General features: G+C 52.9%; 1 protein-coding gene across 2 annotated transcripts; it reads right to left on the bottom strand.

The window, feature by feature from the left end:
- Positions 1-8,818: 8,818 nt before the first annotated feature.
- Positions 8,819-14,188, bottom strand: PCDH8 (protocadherin 8). 2 transcript variants are annotated; one of them, XM_016158193.2, is made up of 3 exons: positions 11,619-14,188; positions 10,940-11,147; positions 8,819-10,460 (listed from the first exon to the last, which is right to left on the bottom strand). In XM_016158193.2, the coding sequence occupies exons 1-3, from the start codon at positions 13,956-13,958 to the stop codon at positions 10,087-10,089; spliced, it is 2,922 nt and encodes a 973-aa protein (XP_016013679.2). In that variant the 5' UTR covers positions 13,959-14,188; the 3' UTR covers positions 8,819-10,086. The 2 variants fall into 2 exon arrangements, with proteins under 2 accessions (XP_016013679.2, XP_016013677.2); XM_016158191.2 differs by having other exon boundaries at positions 9,495-10,460; positions 11,328-14,188.
- Positions 14,189-15,593: the final 1,405 nt, after the last annotated feature.

Genomic DNA, 15,593 nt, shown 5'->3' with positions numbered 1-15,593 from the left:
TCTCGGGGACTCCCAGAGATCCGATGACAGTGCTTTGAGAACCACATCTCGATTAGCCCTATACCTTCTTACCACCATCTCGAGCCCATCCAGACGTAGCAGGTCAAGAGCTGGTCTCCTCTCTGCTCTACCCAAAACCACAATCTGAATTTTTCCTTTTCGGTCTCTTCCCTGGATGTCTGGTGCTCAAAAGGGTAAGATTCTTCAAAATGAAAAAGAAACCATGTTCACTCGCAGTTTCCTGGTCGTACTAGATGGAGGTGAAGATCATCAAGAGGTGTCAGGACGATGGCTCGTCCTGTGTTGCCAGAGCTTAGAGCCCCCCAGGCCCTGGGCTGCTCGGGCCCGTTGCGGCATAGTCGCTGCCCAGTGATTGGGTGGTTCCCCCTCCCCTACGTGCCCTCCGCATCGGCTGCCTGTGAATGAGGTTGCTGACCCGGAGGCGGTTCCCGGAGGAGAGCTAGGCTGCCGGGGGGCATTATCCACGTCTCCCAGACTCTCATGTGCTTCTCTCCGGCTAGGGAATCAATATGTTCCTGTCTTTAGGTCTGTGATTATGGGCACCACTCATATGTTGATCTTTATCCTGCCCAGGGCAGTGCTCAGTGGATAAGGGCAGAGTGGCATGGTGATAATATTATGGGATAAAGATCTATGGGAGCCCTGGGCATGCTGACAAATGGCGTGATCCTTCAAAGTCGTATTCTTTTGTTGCAGTTGAAAATATAAAAATAGCAGACACCTGTGTGCCCCGCCAACCAGAACTGACGAATGTTAATGTTTTCTCCCATTCATTGCAGACCTATTTAAATAAAAGAAATAAAGCATTACAAGCAAGATTTAAGTCCCCTAAACCTATATCCTTTAAATATTCGTTTCACATTTATTTTGAAGGATGGCAGTGGGGAAAGGACGGAGGAGGAGAATCGCCCTCTCTCCTGCGCCCAGCAGCTCAGCTCACTCCAAACTCACCTGCCCCATTCGGCCAATGAAACACAACACGGTTAATGGGCAGATGCTCCTTAGACGGCCGTGTAGCAGCGACCTCCTCTACCCCACCCCAGGTCCCCCCATCCTAATACACCTAACATACAGGTGCAGGACTCCTTCTGAGAGGAGTTCTGGGAACTATAATTTTTTAGATCTAGTTGCATTCATGGGGATTTTGATTTTTTTTTTTTAAATAATCTGGTGGTTTGTGTACTGCATAGCCCTGTTTGCTCCTCCTTGTCTGGCTGGAGGTACGTGAGCCTAGCAGTGGCCACTCGGGGGACTTGGTCAAGCAAATTGGCAGTTGCCCGTGTCCACAGGAGTAAGAGAGCACAACGGACCCAAGCTTGCTTGGCCTCCTCCCCCCACACGCTCGCAGCTAGAGTAAATCAGATTGCCTGACAACATTTTGTTTTGTGCGTGCGAGCGTGTGTGTGTGTGTGTGTTAGCTGCGTCCGAATCTAATGGCTTCAGCCTAGAAATTTCCGTGCTATCGCTCAGCTGGTGGCAAGAGCAACGAGCTTCTCTGGCTCGTGGAGCTGAAGAGCAGAAACGAATCACAGCGCCTTTGTATTCTAGAACGTGGGTCTGGGGTGAGCGACTGCGGGAAGCTGGCCAAAACACAGCCCCAGTGACTCGATTCCTAAATGATTTTAAATGGACTTAAGTCTGGAGACTTATGTTGAATAAATGTCTCCATTTAATAAGCATTAAAGAGAGCACCCCAGGAGGTGGGGCGAAGGCAAGGCCTGGGAAAACACCTGCTTCTGACGAACTTTTGCTCAGTTTCCCTCTTGGAAAGATGGGGCCGCTGATGGTGACCGGCTCTCAGAGGACTGTCCCCGTGAGCAGTACAGTTTAGAGAGTAGCTTGGAAAATACTTTACAACAAATCAAAGGCCATTTTCCCAGAGACAAGACTTGGGCTTTAGACCATTAAAGGAGAAAATGACAGACCCAGTCTGTCGGATCAGCTAAGCATCCAACCGGGGAAGCAGAAATTATTCTGGCTCTTCTCAGAAAGCTGGAAAAAATTTAGGAGCTCTTACAAGCCAACAGAGTAAACTTTGTGTGCTAAACTTCCTGTCGTTTGAAAATCAGGTAGAGCAGGGCAGGATCCCAAGAGCATCTAGGGAGTGAAAGAAAAGGCATCCTGAAATCTGTATAAAGTCATTAACTAATAGGCCCGGGAGGAGACATCATGGCTGTCTGATCCAACCCCAGGCCAGACACCCCCTACCTCCTCATTCTGTCAACTGATGGTCCCGCCTTTGCTTGCAAGTCACCGGCGACAGGGAATCATCGCCCTCGAGGCAGCCCATCTCGGTTTTGAGTGCCTTGCTTCAACATAGATTCTTCATCCCGTCTCTCCCACGATGTGTTGTTGCACCGAGGCCCCCCATCTCCTCACCCTTCCTGTCCCGGTTGGTCGGCACCCCTGACAAGCGCACCACTCAGAGGGAGCCTAATATCTGCGAGCAGCTTCTCCCTGCCCCGCCGTGTGCACCTCTCACCTGGGGGCCGTGGTAGCTGAGGGGGAAAGGGGGCGGGGATGGAGGCAGGGCACGAGGGGTCGATGCCTTGGTCGGTGATGCCTTGTAGCTCCAGCCGTCACGCTCACCACTTTACCTCCGTCTGCTCTTTGTGTTGGCGACAAGCGTAGAGTTCCACTTTCTGGAGGCACCGGTGGAAGGTTATAGCCTACGGCTGAAATAGTCCTGGGTAAAATCAGTTTACAGAATCACAGCAGGCCAGAAGGCATGTCTTGGCTCAGCGCCTCCTCAGCCACACCTGGGAACAGTGGTTCTCAAAGGGTGGTCCTTGGACCAGCAGCATCGGCATCACCTGGGAACTTGTGAGAGATGCAAATTACAGGACCTCACCCCAAACCTCTTGTATCAGAAGCTGCTGGGCTGGGGCCCGGCACCCTGTGTTTAGCAAGGCCTCCAGGTGAGTCTGATTTAAGAACCACAGCTGGATGCCGTTGGGTCCCTCCCTCTCCCCCGCACCCATAGAGCCCCAGCACCTCCCTGTCTGCTTGGGTCCTGGCTGTTGAAGGCCCATGAAGGCTCCTCACTCTGGAGAATGTCCCTCAGCCTAGCAGGAGGCCTCTTGCCATAGGAAGTAATGCGATGAACTCCCGCCCCTATCCAGAGGCCAGTGACTGATATGGGGATAAAAGGCAGGCTCCTTGCCTCAAGAGAGGACCAGTTTGTGCTCCAGAGCTCAGGGGGAAACCAGGCTGAAACCAAGACTGCCACCTTTCGAGCTTCCTCCCCCTGCCCTCTCCTGCTGGCCTCTCTCCCCTTCTCCCGAGAGCACACCCTCAGTATGTAATTTCCAGAAGAATCCCCATCTCAGGATGCGCATGCTCCTCAGGAACTTGACAATCACCCCAATTTAAGTGAGGAACTGAAGGATTTATAAAGATACTGAAGAGTCCCATATGAGTCCTTGAAAATATCTAGATAATTAGGTAGAAATGCGATTTTTACTAACGTTTGGCTGTGGACATAGCCCGGGAGACGCCCCGCCACCAGTATGGGGAGGGTCATCGGGCAGAGTGCTGATGCTGGGTTTCTCTAGCCCAGGACACTGAGCCAGTCCGTAGCATTCCCGCAGCGGTCCGGCGTCTGCCCTGGTGCATCCTCAGACCTCCAAGCGAGGCTGCTGATTGAGGGCCCTTGGCCGATAAGCAGAATGAATCACAGCGGGGTTAAGTGATGGCTGAAAGTCAGTTGCTGAATAAAATTGAGATTCCATTCTCACCCACTGGCCCACCACCTTTAATAGCCTCCTTCTTTCTCTGATGATTTAATGACATTCATTAGAAGTAAATCTTCACCTCTCGACAGTGGCTTTCCTAGACTTGATAGAAAGGAAATTTGGCAAACTAGACAGTCTCGATGCTGTAAGAGATGGCTATCTAAGAGCATAGAAAATGATTCGATGCTTTCATGGACTTAATGGTTTGCTGTGTTTGCCTCAACAAAGTGAAAACTTGACAGTTATTTGGATGATTTGGGCCATCTGGCTTCAGATACCAAAATGGACTAGACCACGTCAAATCTCTAGACGTGTGGTTACACAGTCTTCTGAGAACCTCTTGAGTTGGGTCTTTAAAAAAGGCTGCTGCATTGAGCCTGGAAGAGGGAGAGGGCTTTACCTTCAACAGGTAAGGTGACTTGTACGTGATCAGGGCTGATGCTGCTTCTGCATCCTCCAAGCACTCCTGGAGGCATTAGACCAGTTGGGGTGGACTAGATGCTGAGTCCCCTGGTCATGTCTGATTCAGAGGCATATTTCATACAGACCCCGTGGGGAGATATGTTGACTTGAGGAAGCAGAGTCTCTTGGCTATGATGTGTAACTAACCATGACCTTTTGTGCTTGGCTCAGTGAATCATTCCATTCAGCAAGTGCTTTTATTGAATCCTTATTATGTAGCAGCCAGTGTACCTGGCGCTAGGGACAGAAAGATGAAGGACACAGCCTGTCCTCGATTTCATGGGCCAGGGCAGGAGACAGGTAAGTGGAACAACAATTATTCTCTGTTTGGGTCAATGCCGCGGAGACACACAGGAGGCGCTCTGCCCTGTCTGGCCGGTGGCTGGAAGGGGAGGCGAAATGTTCCTTCAAGAGCCTTGAAGGATAAGAAGAAAGGGCCGGGGGAGAGAAAGGGTGGGGTGAAGGGAGAGGAAGAGGAGGAAGGGTCAGGATGGAGAGGTGAAGCACGGGCAGATGCGTCTGGCTGCAGTGACGTGCGTGCGTGTGCGTGCGTGTGCGCGTGTGTGCGCGCGTGTGTGTGTGCATGCGTGTGTGTGCGTGTGGCATGGGGCAGAGCGGGGGTCAGCACAAAGGGTCTGGGATGTCACGGGCACACTGCGGACATTATCCTAACGGCAACGGGAAGTCGTGAGGTTACTATTAGTCAGAGGAGTGACAAGATCAGAGGTTTAGAAAAGGTGTTTACGGCAGTAGTGTGGAGGAGGGAATGGCAGAGACACGTAGTGACTCCGGGAGGAGCAGATAGGGAATTCTGGCTGGAACCCAGGAAGGAAGCGATGAGAATTTGGGCAAGCTGGTTTGCTTTATTCCGAAGGGTCAGGCAGAGCTCGAATTTAATCCCTCCTAATATTCACTGCGCGACCTCTGCCAAGTTACGTCTCCGGTCTTCCTCTCCCCAGATGCAAGATGGTTTAATGAGTACTTATCTGGCGAGGTCGTGAGCATTAATTGTAAGTGCTTGGTACGGTGCCTGGAATGCGGTGATCGCTGACGAGTGACATCCTTATTCTCATTCTTGTTCTTGTCCTTGTGCAGCCATCCTGACTGGGATAGTCCCCCTGGAAAGACACGGGTGCCAGTGAACCCGGGAAGCACAGTGACCGAGCGAGGAAAGTGTGATGAGGAGCAAGGAAAGCCGGCGAAGGATGTTGCTGAGCGGGCCACCACTGGGGACCGCTGGGGCTCGAATCCACTTGGGACCCTCAGAGGAACTGTTTAGAACACAGCTCCAAATTGTCCCCTTATGGGATGGGAAAATGAGGGTATTTATCCACCAATACCTACCTGTCCTTCATTGTCTGAAGGTTGGCTCTGCGGGTCTGAAATTCCCAGGACCTCCAGACTGCTCTGTGTGCAGGCTGAACAAGGTTCCGTAGCCTCCACCTTGGGCTTCCCCAGGTCCTCAGCATTCCTGAGGCAGGAGAGGCAGATGCCTGAGATGGGGGCTGTCGTGGAGCAAACGGAAGTGTCCGCCGCTGCCGAGGTGAACGCGGTGGCTGGCGGTGGGGGGTCATATTCGCTACAGTGGGGTGAAGGAAAGGACACAATTAAACAATATTTAGAAAATGGAATCCATAGACCTCGACGAGCAGAAGTGGGAATACGGTGGAGGCTCACGATGACTCTGTGCTTGGGGTTTGGTCTGAAGACCGCTGTCCCATTTTCTGAGTTGAAAGCAGTTGCTGGAGGGAGAGTCTGTGGGGGCAACGGTGGCGGAGAAGGGAGGGTGATCTTGATTTGGACGTGCTGAGCTCGAGGTGTCTGTGATATCGGCTGAGGGCCATAGCGGGCTGGCAAATGAAATTTCTCTAATTCTGCATCGAACTATGCGAGTTTCACGTCGGCCCCGTTGAGATTCCTGAACTGAGGTGTGCGGAGGCCGAGCCTGCGTGCCGATAACGAGGGAAGATTCTCTCCCTGGCTGCAGGGGCACGTTTGCTCAGGCGCTTCGAGTGATGACTTTTAAAACAGCCTGTTGTCTATTTCTCCCCGCTGTTCACTTATTAGGTGACTTTGAACTCGTGGGTGGATTCCCTCGCAGATGATTTCCCTCTGAAGAAAGGGAATGATAAATACTCTCTTGAGTTATTGTATAGCTGTTGAAAATGAAATGGCATTTTCGAAGCTCTTCTGAGCTGTTGCGGAGCACAGTGCCGCATTGAGTATTGTATTGCTTTGCTTCGGTTTGCTTTCAAAACGAACAGCATTCCAATTATCTTACTGTTACTGAATTCAGTACTAAAGCGAATATGCTTGTTTACCAAAATGGAATTTTCAGATGATAAAAGCTTATATTTGCCAAGTGAGATAAGCCAGCTATTTAGCTAATTATGGCATGGAACTCATCCTGATTGTGTATATTTTTTTTCTTTCCATGTGCATATGTATTTGTGTTTGGAGATGTGCATCCTGCTTTTGCCTTATTTCAGAATGCATTTTTCAGTAGATGTTGAAACCACTTACGTTTTAATTTTCTGAAGTGGTTTCTTTGATGGATATTTTATTATAGGAAGCACGGAGCACCCAAGTCAATGGGGCCAGACATAAGACTGTGAAACAGGTAAAGTCAGGCTTTAGCTTTCTCTTTCAAGGTGACCTCCCACTCCCCCCGAGGGCCTTCCCGTGGCACCCAAGGGTTGTTGGCCTCCATCTCCATCCTCGGAAGGGGTATTTGTGGTGCCAGCGCAAATGTCACAGGCTGGTGAGATGGCCCGCGATGCTCCCGTTGGCCATACTTGTACAGAGTGTCGTCCAAACATGAGAGAATGCAGAAGTGAAGTCAGCAAACCAGTGTCGGAACAAGACAGGCCACCCTGTGTCTGTTCAGCTTCCTTACTGGCAGGGCTGCCCCAGCAGCGGGCGGGGCTGGGTAGAGTAGAGGCTGGCTCCAGAGGAAGACAGGAAAGAGGAAGATAGTATCACAGGCCAGGCATTGTCCTGTGCATTCTGCATCAACGGTATCTCGTTTAATTTAATGAAGAAATATATATATATATTCTTTTCTTTTTTTAAATTTTCAATGACAGTTGACATTCAACATTATTTTATGTTAGTTTGAGGTGTGCAGCACAGTGGTTAGACATTTATATAACTTACGAAGTGATCTCTCCAGCTAGTATAGTACCCACCTGGCACTACACATGGTTATTACAATGTTATCGACTCTCTTCCCTGTGCTGTACTTTACACCCCCGTGACTATTTCGTAGCTACCGGTCTGTGCTTCCTCATCCCCTTGACCTTTTTCCCCCCAGCCCCCACCCCCCCTTCCGTCCAGCAACCGTCAGTTTGTTCTCTGTATCTGTGAGTCTGTTTCTGTTTTGTTCGTTCGTTTATTTTGTTCTTTAGATCCCACGTATAGGTGAGATCATGTGGTATTTACCTAAGAAATGTGTTTTCTTAAAAACGTACTTGGGAATAAACATTTCCAGAGAAAAGCAGAAAGCCTCTTTCATCTAGCTCCTGTTTCCCGGAGAGTTCCTGCTGCTGACCCTGAGACAAGCTCTCTCCACTCCTTTCTCCTGTGTAAACAAACAATTCTAAGAACTAAATTGTGTGTTTGATGCGTTTTTTTTTTTTTTGAAGTTCCAAGGAAAAATAATGGTCATCTCTAAGGGAAAAAATATACCAGTGAAGTCATAGACGTTTTGAAAAATTTTGGAGCAGCGAAAGTTCGCACAGTACACAATAAAATGACGACAGTGACATTATATTACTTTCGAAGGGCAGAAGTAGGCGAACATCACCAGAGATGCGACCCTTTTAGATGGCACCAGGGGATTATCATTCTGCTGTGCCGCATTGGATGGGGCTTCTCAAGAATAGAGCCTTAGATGTTGGAGCAGGAGGTCTCTCCCTTGGGGCTGGTCATCACGGCTCTGGAGCGGTCTGGGAGGCTGGCCGCAGCCAGCGTCCTCTTTCGGAACTTGAGGTCCGGGCAGTCTGAGCGTGACAGGGGACACATTCAGCTCAGTCGCCTGTAGAAGCTACTGAACTTCGCACGGGCTGTGGGTGGCAAAGCGCTCGTGTGTGCCCACCCTGCCGTTCAGCTTGGAGCCACCGCTGGTTTCCATCATGACTTCAACAGGCAGCTTTGAGGGCCCCTATGTTATTGCAGAGCCTCACACCCTGTGATGAGTAATAAAGGGTCACAGGCACTTCAGATGTAAAGAGCTAAACAATAATCGAGCAGTAAAGGCAACGCATTGGGACTTTTCCACATAACACTCTAAGTAAAAAAAAAAAAAAAAAAAAAAAAAGAAAACTTTAGTTGCTTCATTTTATTTTCTTGCCTTCATTAATTTGGGTATGAATTTCATCCTGGCCATTTACCAGCTGTGTGACTTTGGGCGTTTTACCTAGCCTCACTGTGCCCTCGTTTTTTTGAATGTTTTGTTTTTTTCTTAAATCTATGAAATGGAGATAATAATAGTTCCATCTCATGGGGATAATTTGGGGATTAAATTAGATAATTCATACAGAGTGCTTTGTAGTAGCTCCGCTCATATAAAAGCTTGTCTGGTAAAGGTTAACTCTCATTATTATCATTCTAATTTCAAGTGAAATGAATGCATAGCCGTCTTAAAAACCTTCCATTACATACATTTTCAAACTCAAACACACAGATTGGCATAATTAGCCCTCCTCCCTCCCCACACACTTGCCCATGCCAGCACTGACAACGATTAATATTTTATCAATCTTATTTCATATAGCCTCCCTGTATTTTCTCGTATTTTAAAGCAAATTCCCAACATCATGTCATTTTCATCCATATATCTGAGTTTCTTTTTGATATCAAAATCCCTAATATGCTAAGAGTTCCTTGGGACTGTCTTCTTAACCTTGAACCCCAGCTCTTAAAGGGGTTACTGACTAAAGTTAGTAAAAATCTCTACCAATGCTTGTTTAATGAGTGAATGAATAGCTCAAACAGCATTCCTTGACTTTATGGTAGATGCTCCATAAATATTTGAGTGAATACATGAGAATAGGAATTTTATAGAGTTCCTAATATTTATGGAGATGCACGTGTTTTACAAAATCAACAAATATTTTTAATACTTTGATGAGACTTTCCAATACTTAAATCCCACAGGTTTAATGTTGCCGTGAACATTAATAATGCTCAAATAATTAGCCCTTGAAAGGTTTAATTCTGGTATTCAAATTATTTGCGAATGTCTGACCGTAGGCGTCTTCATGAAAAGCAATTATATTCTTCAAACACATGACAAATCCTTTATTACTGTGCTTATTAAGTGACACGGTTTACAGAAAACCAAATATAATTAAATAACATTGAACTTGAAATCTACCACAGACTCAAGATATACAAGTTATACTTGGCAAGGCAAAACTTCTCAAACACTAGGCTGTTTCAGGTGAAAGATTAATTTCCATTAAGTAATTCCAACATGTTTTTTTTTTTTTGTCTTACAGACATTTCCTTTGGCAATAACTTCCACTTTAGCTTTTATTATATAAAAATATAACAAAATTTCATTATATACAAACATTACATTACACAATGTACAGGTTAAAAACACTAAGAAAATGGCAAGCTGCAAGTGAAATGAAAGTCTATAGCATGATAAGGAAAATTAAATACGGCACACATTTCATAAAAATTACATTAACTACGTTTTTGTTTGCAAATACCAAACAGTACCAATGTGATTGGAAATAGCTTCCAACAACTTCATTTTAAGGCACATCTTGCATATTTATATATACAACACTGACACCGGTCAATAACTTAGGGACTTCTCAGAGCGGCCTGTATATGTGTGAAGACATGCAGCGTGGGATTACACATTTTCATTGGCTTCCTTCTTTGGGGACAGGTACCTGCCAGGGGAGGACTGATAGAGGGGTACCCCGATCTCCTGCAAGTCTGGGAGCCTCCCTGGACGAGGAGGGGAGAGCAGAGTGACTGTCCTGTCATAGTCCCTGTGCAGCACTTTCTCATAGACGCTCTGCAGCCCCACTGTCTTGGGCAGCTGCGCCTGGTAGTAATTGTCCCTGCGCAGAGGATCCCGAGGCAGCGACGTGCTCTTACAGAAGGTTGACATCTGGGCTGCTGGGTGAGGCGAGGGATGGGTGTTGGGCCCTCCACATGAGGGACTCCAGCAGCGGTCAGAGTGGCCCAGGATCTTACACTCAGCGGTGCACGCCCAGAGCCCTAACATGAAGAGAAAAGGAGAGAAAGTCATGACTATTACTGAGATTACTACACCTTTCCGCCTCCATCTTCAGAATGTCAGACAGGGTCAGGGTGGCCGAAAAGGAAAAAGCCCATATGAAGATGAACGCCAGCGACTCCAGATTCGAAAGGGATGCTGCTTCCTGTAAAGTCACCTAACTCCAAGCTGGCTCAAAAAATAAAAAATAAAAGATAAGCAGGATTCCCCTCCTCAGATAGAAAGCATCACCCCAAGTCTCCTCCTACCAGGTAGGGCTGTGCTTAATTCAAGTGATGGAGCTGCCTCGACTAGGCGTTTGGAAATTCACCGCGAGGCCTGCCGGATCCGGAACTCTAGGACTGAAAATAAGTGGGGGAGGGGATGGGGACCTGGGAACGGAGATGGAGAGGGGCGAAGCGGCGGCAAAAGGGGAGGGAAAGGAGGAATGCTGAACCTGGCAGGAAGGAAGAGTCCTCACCACTCTGCATGTGGTTGATGAGGTCTTTTTTCAGAGCGTCCCCGCTAATGTCGGAATCGCTGTCGTTGAAATCACTGTCCCCTTTGCCGCTGTCTTTGCCACTGAATTTCTCTGCTTCTCGGCCGGAGATGGTGTTGAAAGAGTGTCCTTTCCAGACTGCCACAGGGGGCGCCGGCTCCTTTCCGAAGCCCGGGGAGGCACCGTAGGGCTGCAGCGGGGAAGGGAGTGGGGGAGGGGGGACGGGGGCGAGGGGTGGACAAGAAACACACAAAAAATACAGGTGCGACAGGTTAGGCATCTCCCGCGCACGCCCACCCCAGACCCCTCCAGTCTTCCCCCAGCCTGTCCGCGGGGCACCGAGGGTTGCCCAGCCGAAGGAAGGCCTCACCTCGGCGTGCGCGCCGCGGAGCCGCTGCTGCCCCTCGAAGTGACAGGAGCTTTCCCTGGTGGCACTGCCGCCCTCCGAGCCCGGCACTTCGGCCGCCGCGACCGCGGGCGGGGGCGCGTCGGCCGCGGGGCTGCCAAAGGGCGCTTTGCCGCTGCCAGGGAAGGTGAGCACGTCGAACATGTTGGGCCGGGGCCCAGCGCCCCGGGCGGCCTCCTCCGGGGAGCCAGGAGCCGAGGCGCCGCCGCCCGCCGCCCCGGGCCGCTCTTCCCGGCGGGGCCCCCCTTTGCGCACCTCCTTCTTGCGGCGATTGCAGGTGGTGGCGATGGCGATGATGGCGGCCAGCAGCAGCGTGCAGCTCCCGGCCAGCACGATGATGACGATCAGAGGCGTGTCCCATTGCAGCGCCGGCCCCGACGCCGCGAGCCGCGAGCCCGGCGGGCGAGAGCGCTCTGCGCCCCCAGCACTGGCGGGAGCCGCCGGCCCGCGCCCGCCGCCGGCTGTCACCACGAAGCTGACGGTGGCGGTGGTGGAGAGCGGGGGACGGCCGCCGTCCGATATGACCAGCAGAGCCCGGAACACGCGGCCCGGCGGCTCCTGCGAGAGGTCGCCGGTGAGCACGATCTCCCCCGTGCGGCGGCCGATGGCGAAGGCTTCTCGAGGCTCCTGCTGCAGGAGGTCGAATGCCAGCTCCCCGTTGGCGCCTTCGTCCGCGTCCCGGGCCTGCACGCGCGCCACGGCTGTGTCTCTTGGGGTGCGCCCGGGCACCGCCACTTCCAGGGAGCCGTTGGCCGGCGCCGGGTGCACCAGGACCGGCGCGTGGTCGTTCTGGTCCAGCACCCGCACTTGCACAAGGGCGCTGCTGGAGAGCTGAGGGGAGCCACCGTCGCTCGCCTGGACGCGCACGTCTAGCTGGCGCAGCGTCTCGTAGTCGAAACTGCGCAGCGCATAAATGGCCCCGGTAGCTGGGTCTACCGATACGTAGGTGGACACGGCGCCCCCGGCGCGGCCTACCTCGGCCTCCAGCAGCCGGTAGGTGACCTGGCCATTGCGGCCCAGGTCGGGGTCCCGGGCGGCCACCGTGGCTAAGTAGGCGCCGGGCGGGTTGTTCTCACGCACCGACACCTCGTAGACCTGCCGGGTGAAGAGCGGCGCATTGTCATTCTCGTCGCCCACGCGCACCGTGTAGGGGCGCACGGTACGTAACGGGGGAGCGCCGCGGTCCTCCGCCACCAGCGTCAGGTTGTACTCGGCGATGCGCTCGCGGTCCAAGGATGCCGCGGTCACAACCAGGTAGCTGCCCGCGTAGGCCGGCTGCAGCCGGAAGTGCTCGTGCCCGTAGAGGGCGCAGCGCACCTGCCCGTTGGCTCCCGAGTCCCTGTCCGAGGTGCTGACCAGCGCCACCAAGCTCTCTCGCGCCGCCCCCTCTGGCACCAGCGAGATGGCACCGGCCTCTGGAGTTCCTGGCCCGGTTGACGAGGTCGCGTCCGTGCCCCCGAGAGCAGCGGCGGCGGCGGCGGCGGCGAAGGGCGAGGCGGCAGGTGCGCCCAGGGCAGCCAGCGGGGTGATGGCGATGTCCGGCGCGTTGTCATTGACGTCTCGGATGCGCACGATGACTTTGCAGGTGGCGGCGCGGGGCCCGGGGCCACGGTCCTGCGCCCGCACGTCCAGTTCGTAGGTGTCCTGGCGCTCGTAGTCCACGGGGCCCGCCAGGGTGAGGCGGCCCGAGCGCGGGTCGAGGCGGAAGAGGCGGCGCGCCTCGGGCGGGGTGCGGGCGCCGAAGGCGAACACCACGTCGCCGTTGGGGCCCTCGTCGGGGTCCGCCGCGTCCAGGTCGAGCAGCAGCGAGCCCACGGGCGCGTCCTCCGCCAGCTCCACCTCGGCCACGGAGCCCTGCGGGAAGGCCGGGCTGTGGTCGTTGGCATCCAGCACGCGTACGCTGAGGGCGGCCGTGGCGGAGCGCGGCGGGCGGCCGCCGTCCTGGGCCACCAGCTCCAGGCTGTAGGCGGCCTGGCTCTCGCGGTCCAGCTCCTGCAGCAGCACCAGGTCGGCGCACTGGGCGCCGTCCGCGCGCGTCTGCAGCTCCACTCGGAAGGGGCTGTGCGGCTCGGCCAGGCGCACGCTCTGCAGCCCGTTGGCGCCCACGTCCTCGTCCACCGGCACCTCCAGGGGGATGCGCGTGCCCACCGCCGCGCCCTCCGACACCTCCACGGGGATCTGGGCCCGGGGGAAGCGGGGCGCGTGGTCGTTGACGTCCCTCACCTCTACCTCCACGTGCACCAGCCTGAACTGCTCCTGCGAGAAGCTGACCACATCGAAGGCCAGCACGCACTGCGGGGCCTGGCCGCACAGCCGCTCGCGGTCCAGGCCCGCGTCCCCGACGGTCAGCTGCCCGTCACCCTCGCGCACCCGGAGCAGCGAGCTGTTGAATTGCTTCATCAGGCGGAAGCTTGTGTCTCCCGACACTTTCATATGCAGGTCCTCGGCCAGAGTCCCGATGACTGTGCCAGGGGCATCCTCCTCGAAGGTGCTGTATCGCACTGTCTTGCTCTGGGCCACTGAGAGCACCCAACAGAGGCTGAAGAGCTGCAAGGGGAAAAGGCAGGGCATGCCCCGGCGCCTCACTGGACTCATGCCGCCAGCCCCAAGTGCTATTCCAAAAGGCTGAAGAAGGGATTCCTCTCTGGTTTGCAGGTCCAGGCGTGAGTCCCAGGCTCCTCGGAGCGCCGCCTTTGCGAGCCGGGTGCGGGAGAAGTCTGCCGGCTTCAGCTCCGCGGCTGGGGCTGGCGCTAGGGACGCGCGGACCCGCCTCCGCTCGGCTCCTCGCTCTCCTTTCTCCTCTCTGGCGCTGCGCCGCCGAGCGCCGCCTCCCTCTTTATAGCCGTCGATATGCAAATCGCCCGAGCCAGGCAGCCAATGACGACCTAGTCCTCGCGCCGCTCCTACGCCAGCCTCTGACAATCCCTTTAATGTGGGAAGGCTTAGAGGGGAAAACAAGAAAGGAAAATTAAGGAGTCTTTCCTTTGTTTCTTTAACTCCTTGTGCTTTTTCCCCTTTCCTATCGGCGCCCTGCGTGTAGAGGAGTTGGCGCAGGTTTTATTTATTGTGCCCCTCTGGTGATGGCTGCTTGATCTAAGAGCAAATACGGTGAGATTTCGCCCCCGTGGCTCGGGAACCGCCCCCCCCCAACACACACACACACACACACACACACACACACTGCATTTTGCACCTAGGAGGCTTTCAAGCGCCCGCAGCCCTCTCTCCACGGACTTGCTCTGCCCGCCTTCTCCCCCAGCTTCCCACGGTGCCCAGAACAGCCTCTCGATTAAGGAGCCCAAAGGAGAAGGGAAAATTGATTTTATTCAAATTTGTGTACGCAATTGTGTTTTGCTAGCGTGAGTCCCAGTGAGCAGAGTTGCCACTTCCCTTTCAGGAACGAGTCTTGCGACATGTTAGTATGCATGTCACTGTCCAAATGGCTTTCTTAAGTCCTGGGTGCTAGCAGGCAAGGGGAAAAAAAAAAAAAAAAAAGTTCCAAATAGGATTTAGCATAAGCTTGAGGAGATTTGGAAAGGTTTCAAAGATCAGACTGTATCAAAGGCTTATGAAGCCCTCGTTAGCAGTGAAAATAGAATAGCGTGGCAGGCGATCCCATTGGAGGCCTCAATGTCTGTATTATTTCACTGTGCAAGCTAAGGGGAGAGAAAGTTGAACAGTTTCCACAGTGGAGTTGGGCTAACTTGAATATAATGAGCAAACGCCACATGTATCCATTATGTTCCTCTATTCTTCCCCAATCACTGCCATAACTCTCAGGCTAAACGGTGATGGGCGCTGAATTCCACACAATACCCAGCTCGTATTAAAGTGCGTTTAGAGAACTTTCCCTCCTGACGCCTTGTTCCGCCTATTTAGAGGATTTTCTTTCTATTCTAATAGGGCCGCTCTGGGAAGCAACACTCATCCTGTTCCAGAAGAACAAAATCACAGCATGATGTTGAAACCTGGCACGAACCTGGGGGAACTTAACCATCTGCCTAAGAAAGTGTGCAGCTTAGGCATTGCTAAGCTCTGGGCCGGGCGGTTCCGAGGCTGGTCCGGCTTCTCGCGTCCCCCACAGGTATCGTCCTCCAGCAGCCCTGAAGATCAGGGCGATGGGGCTCTAAGCAGAAACAAGGAGAATTCTTATTGATTCTTGTCGAAGGGCTTTACTGAGCAGGTTATGCAAATGCACACGACGGAGGAGAGGTAACAACAAAAGTCAGG

The sequence above is a fragment of the Rousettus aegyptiacus genome, unplaced genomic scaffold (assembly GCF_014176215.1).
Source record: "Rousettus aegyptiacus isolate mRouAeg1 unplaced genomic scaffold, mRouAeg1.p scaffold_m13_p_11, whole genome shotgun sequence".
NCBI classification, from domain to species: Eukaryota; Metazoa; Chordata; class Mammalia; order Chiroptera; family Pteropodidae; genus Rousettus; species Rousettus aegyptiacus.
Note: the sequence above shows the minus strand (reverse complement) of the source record. Positions and strands in the feature narration are given on the sequence as shown.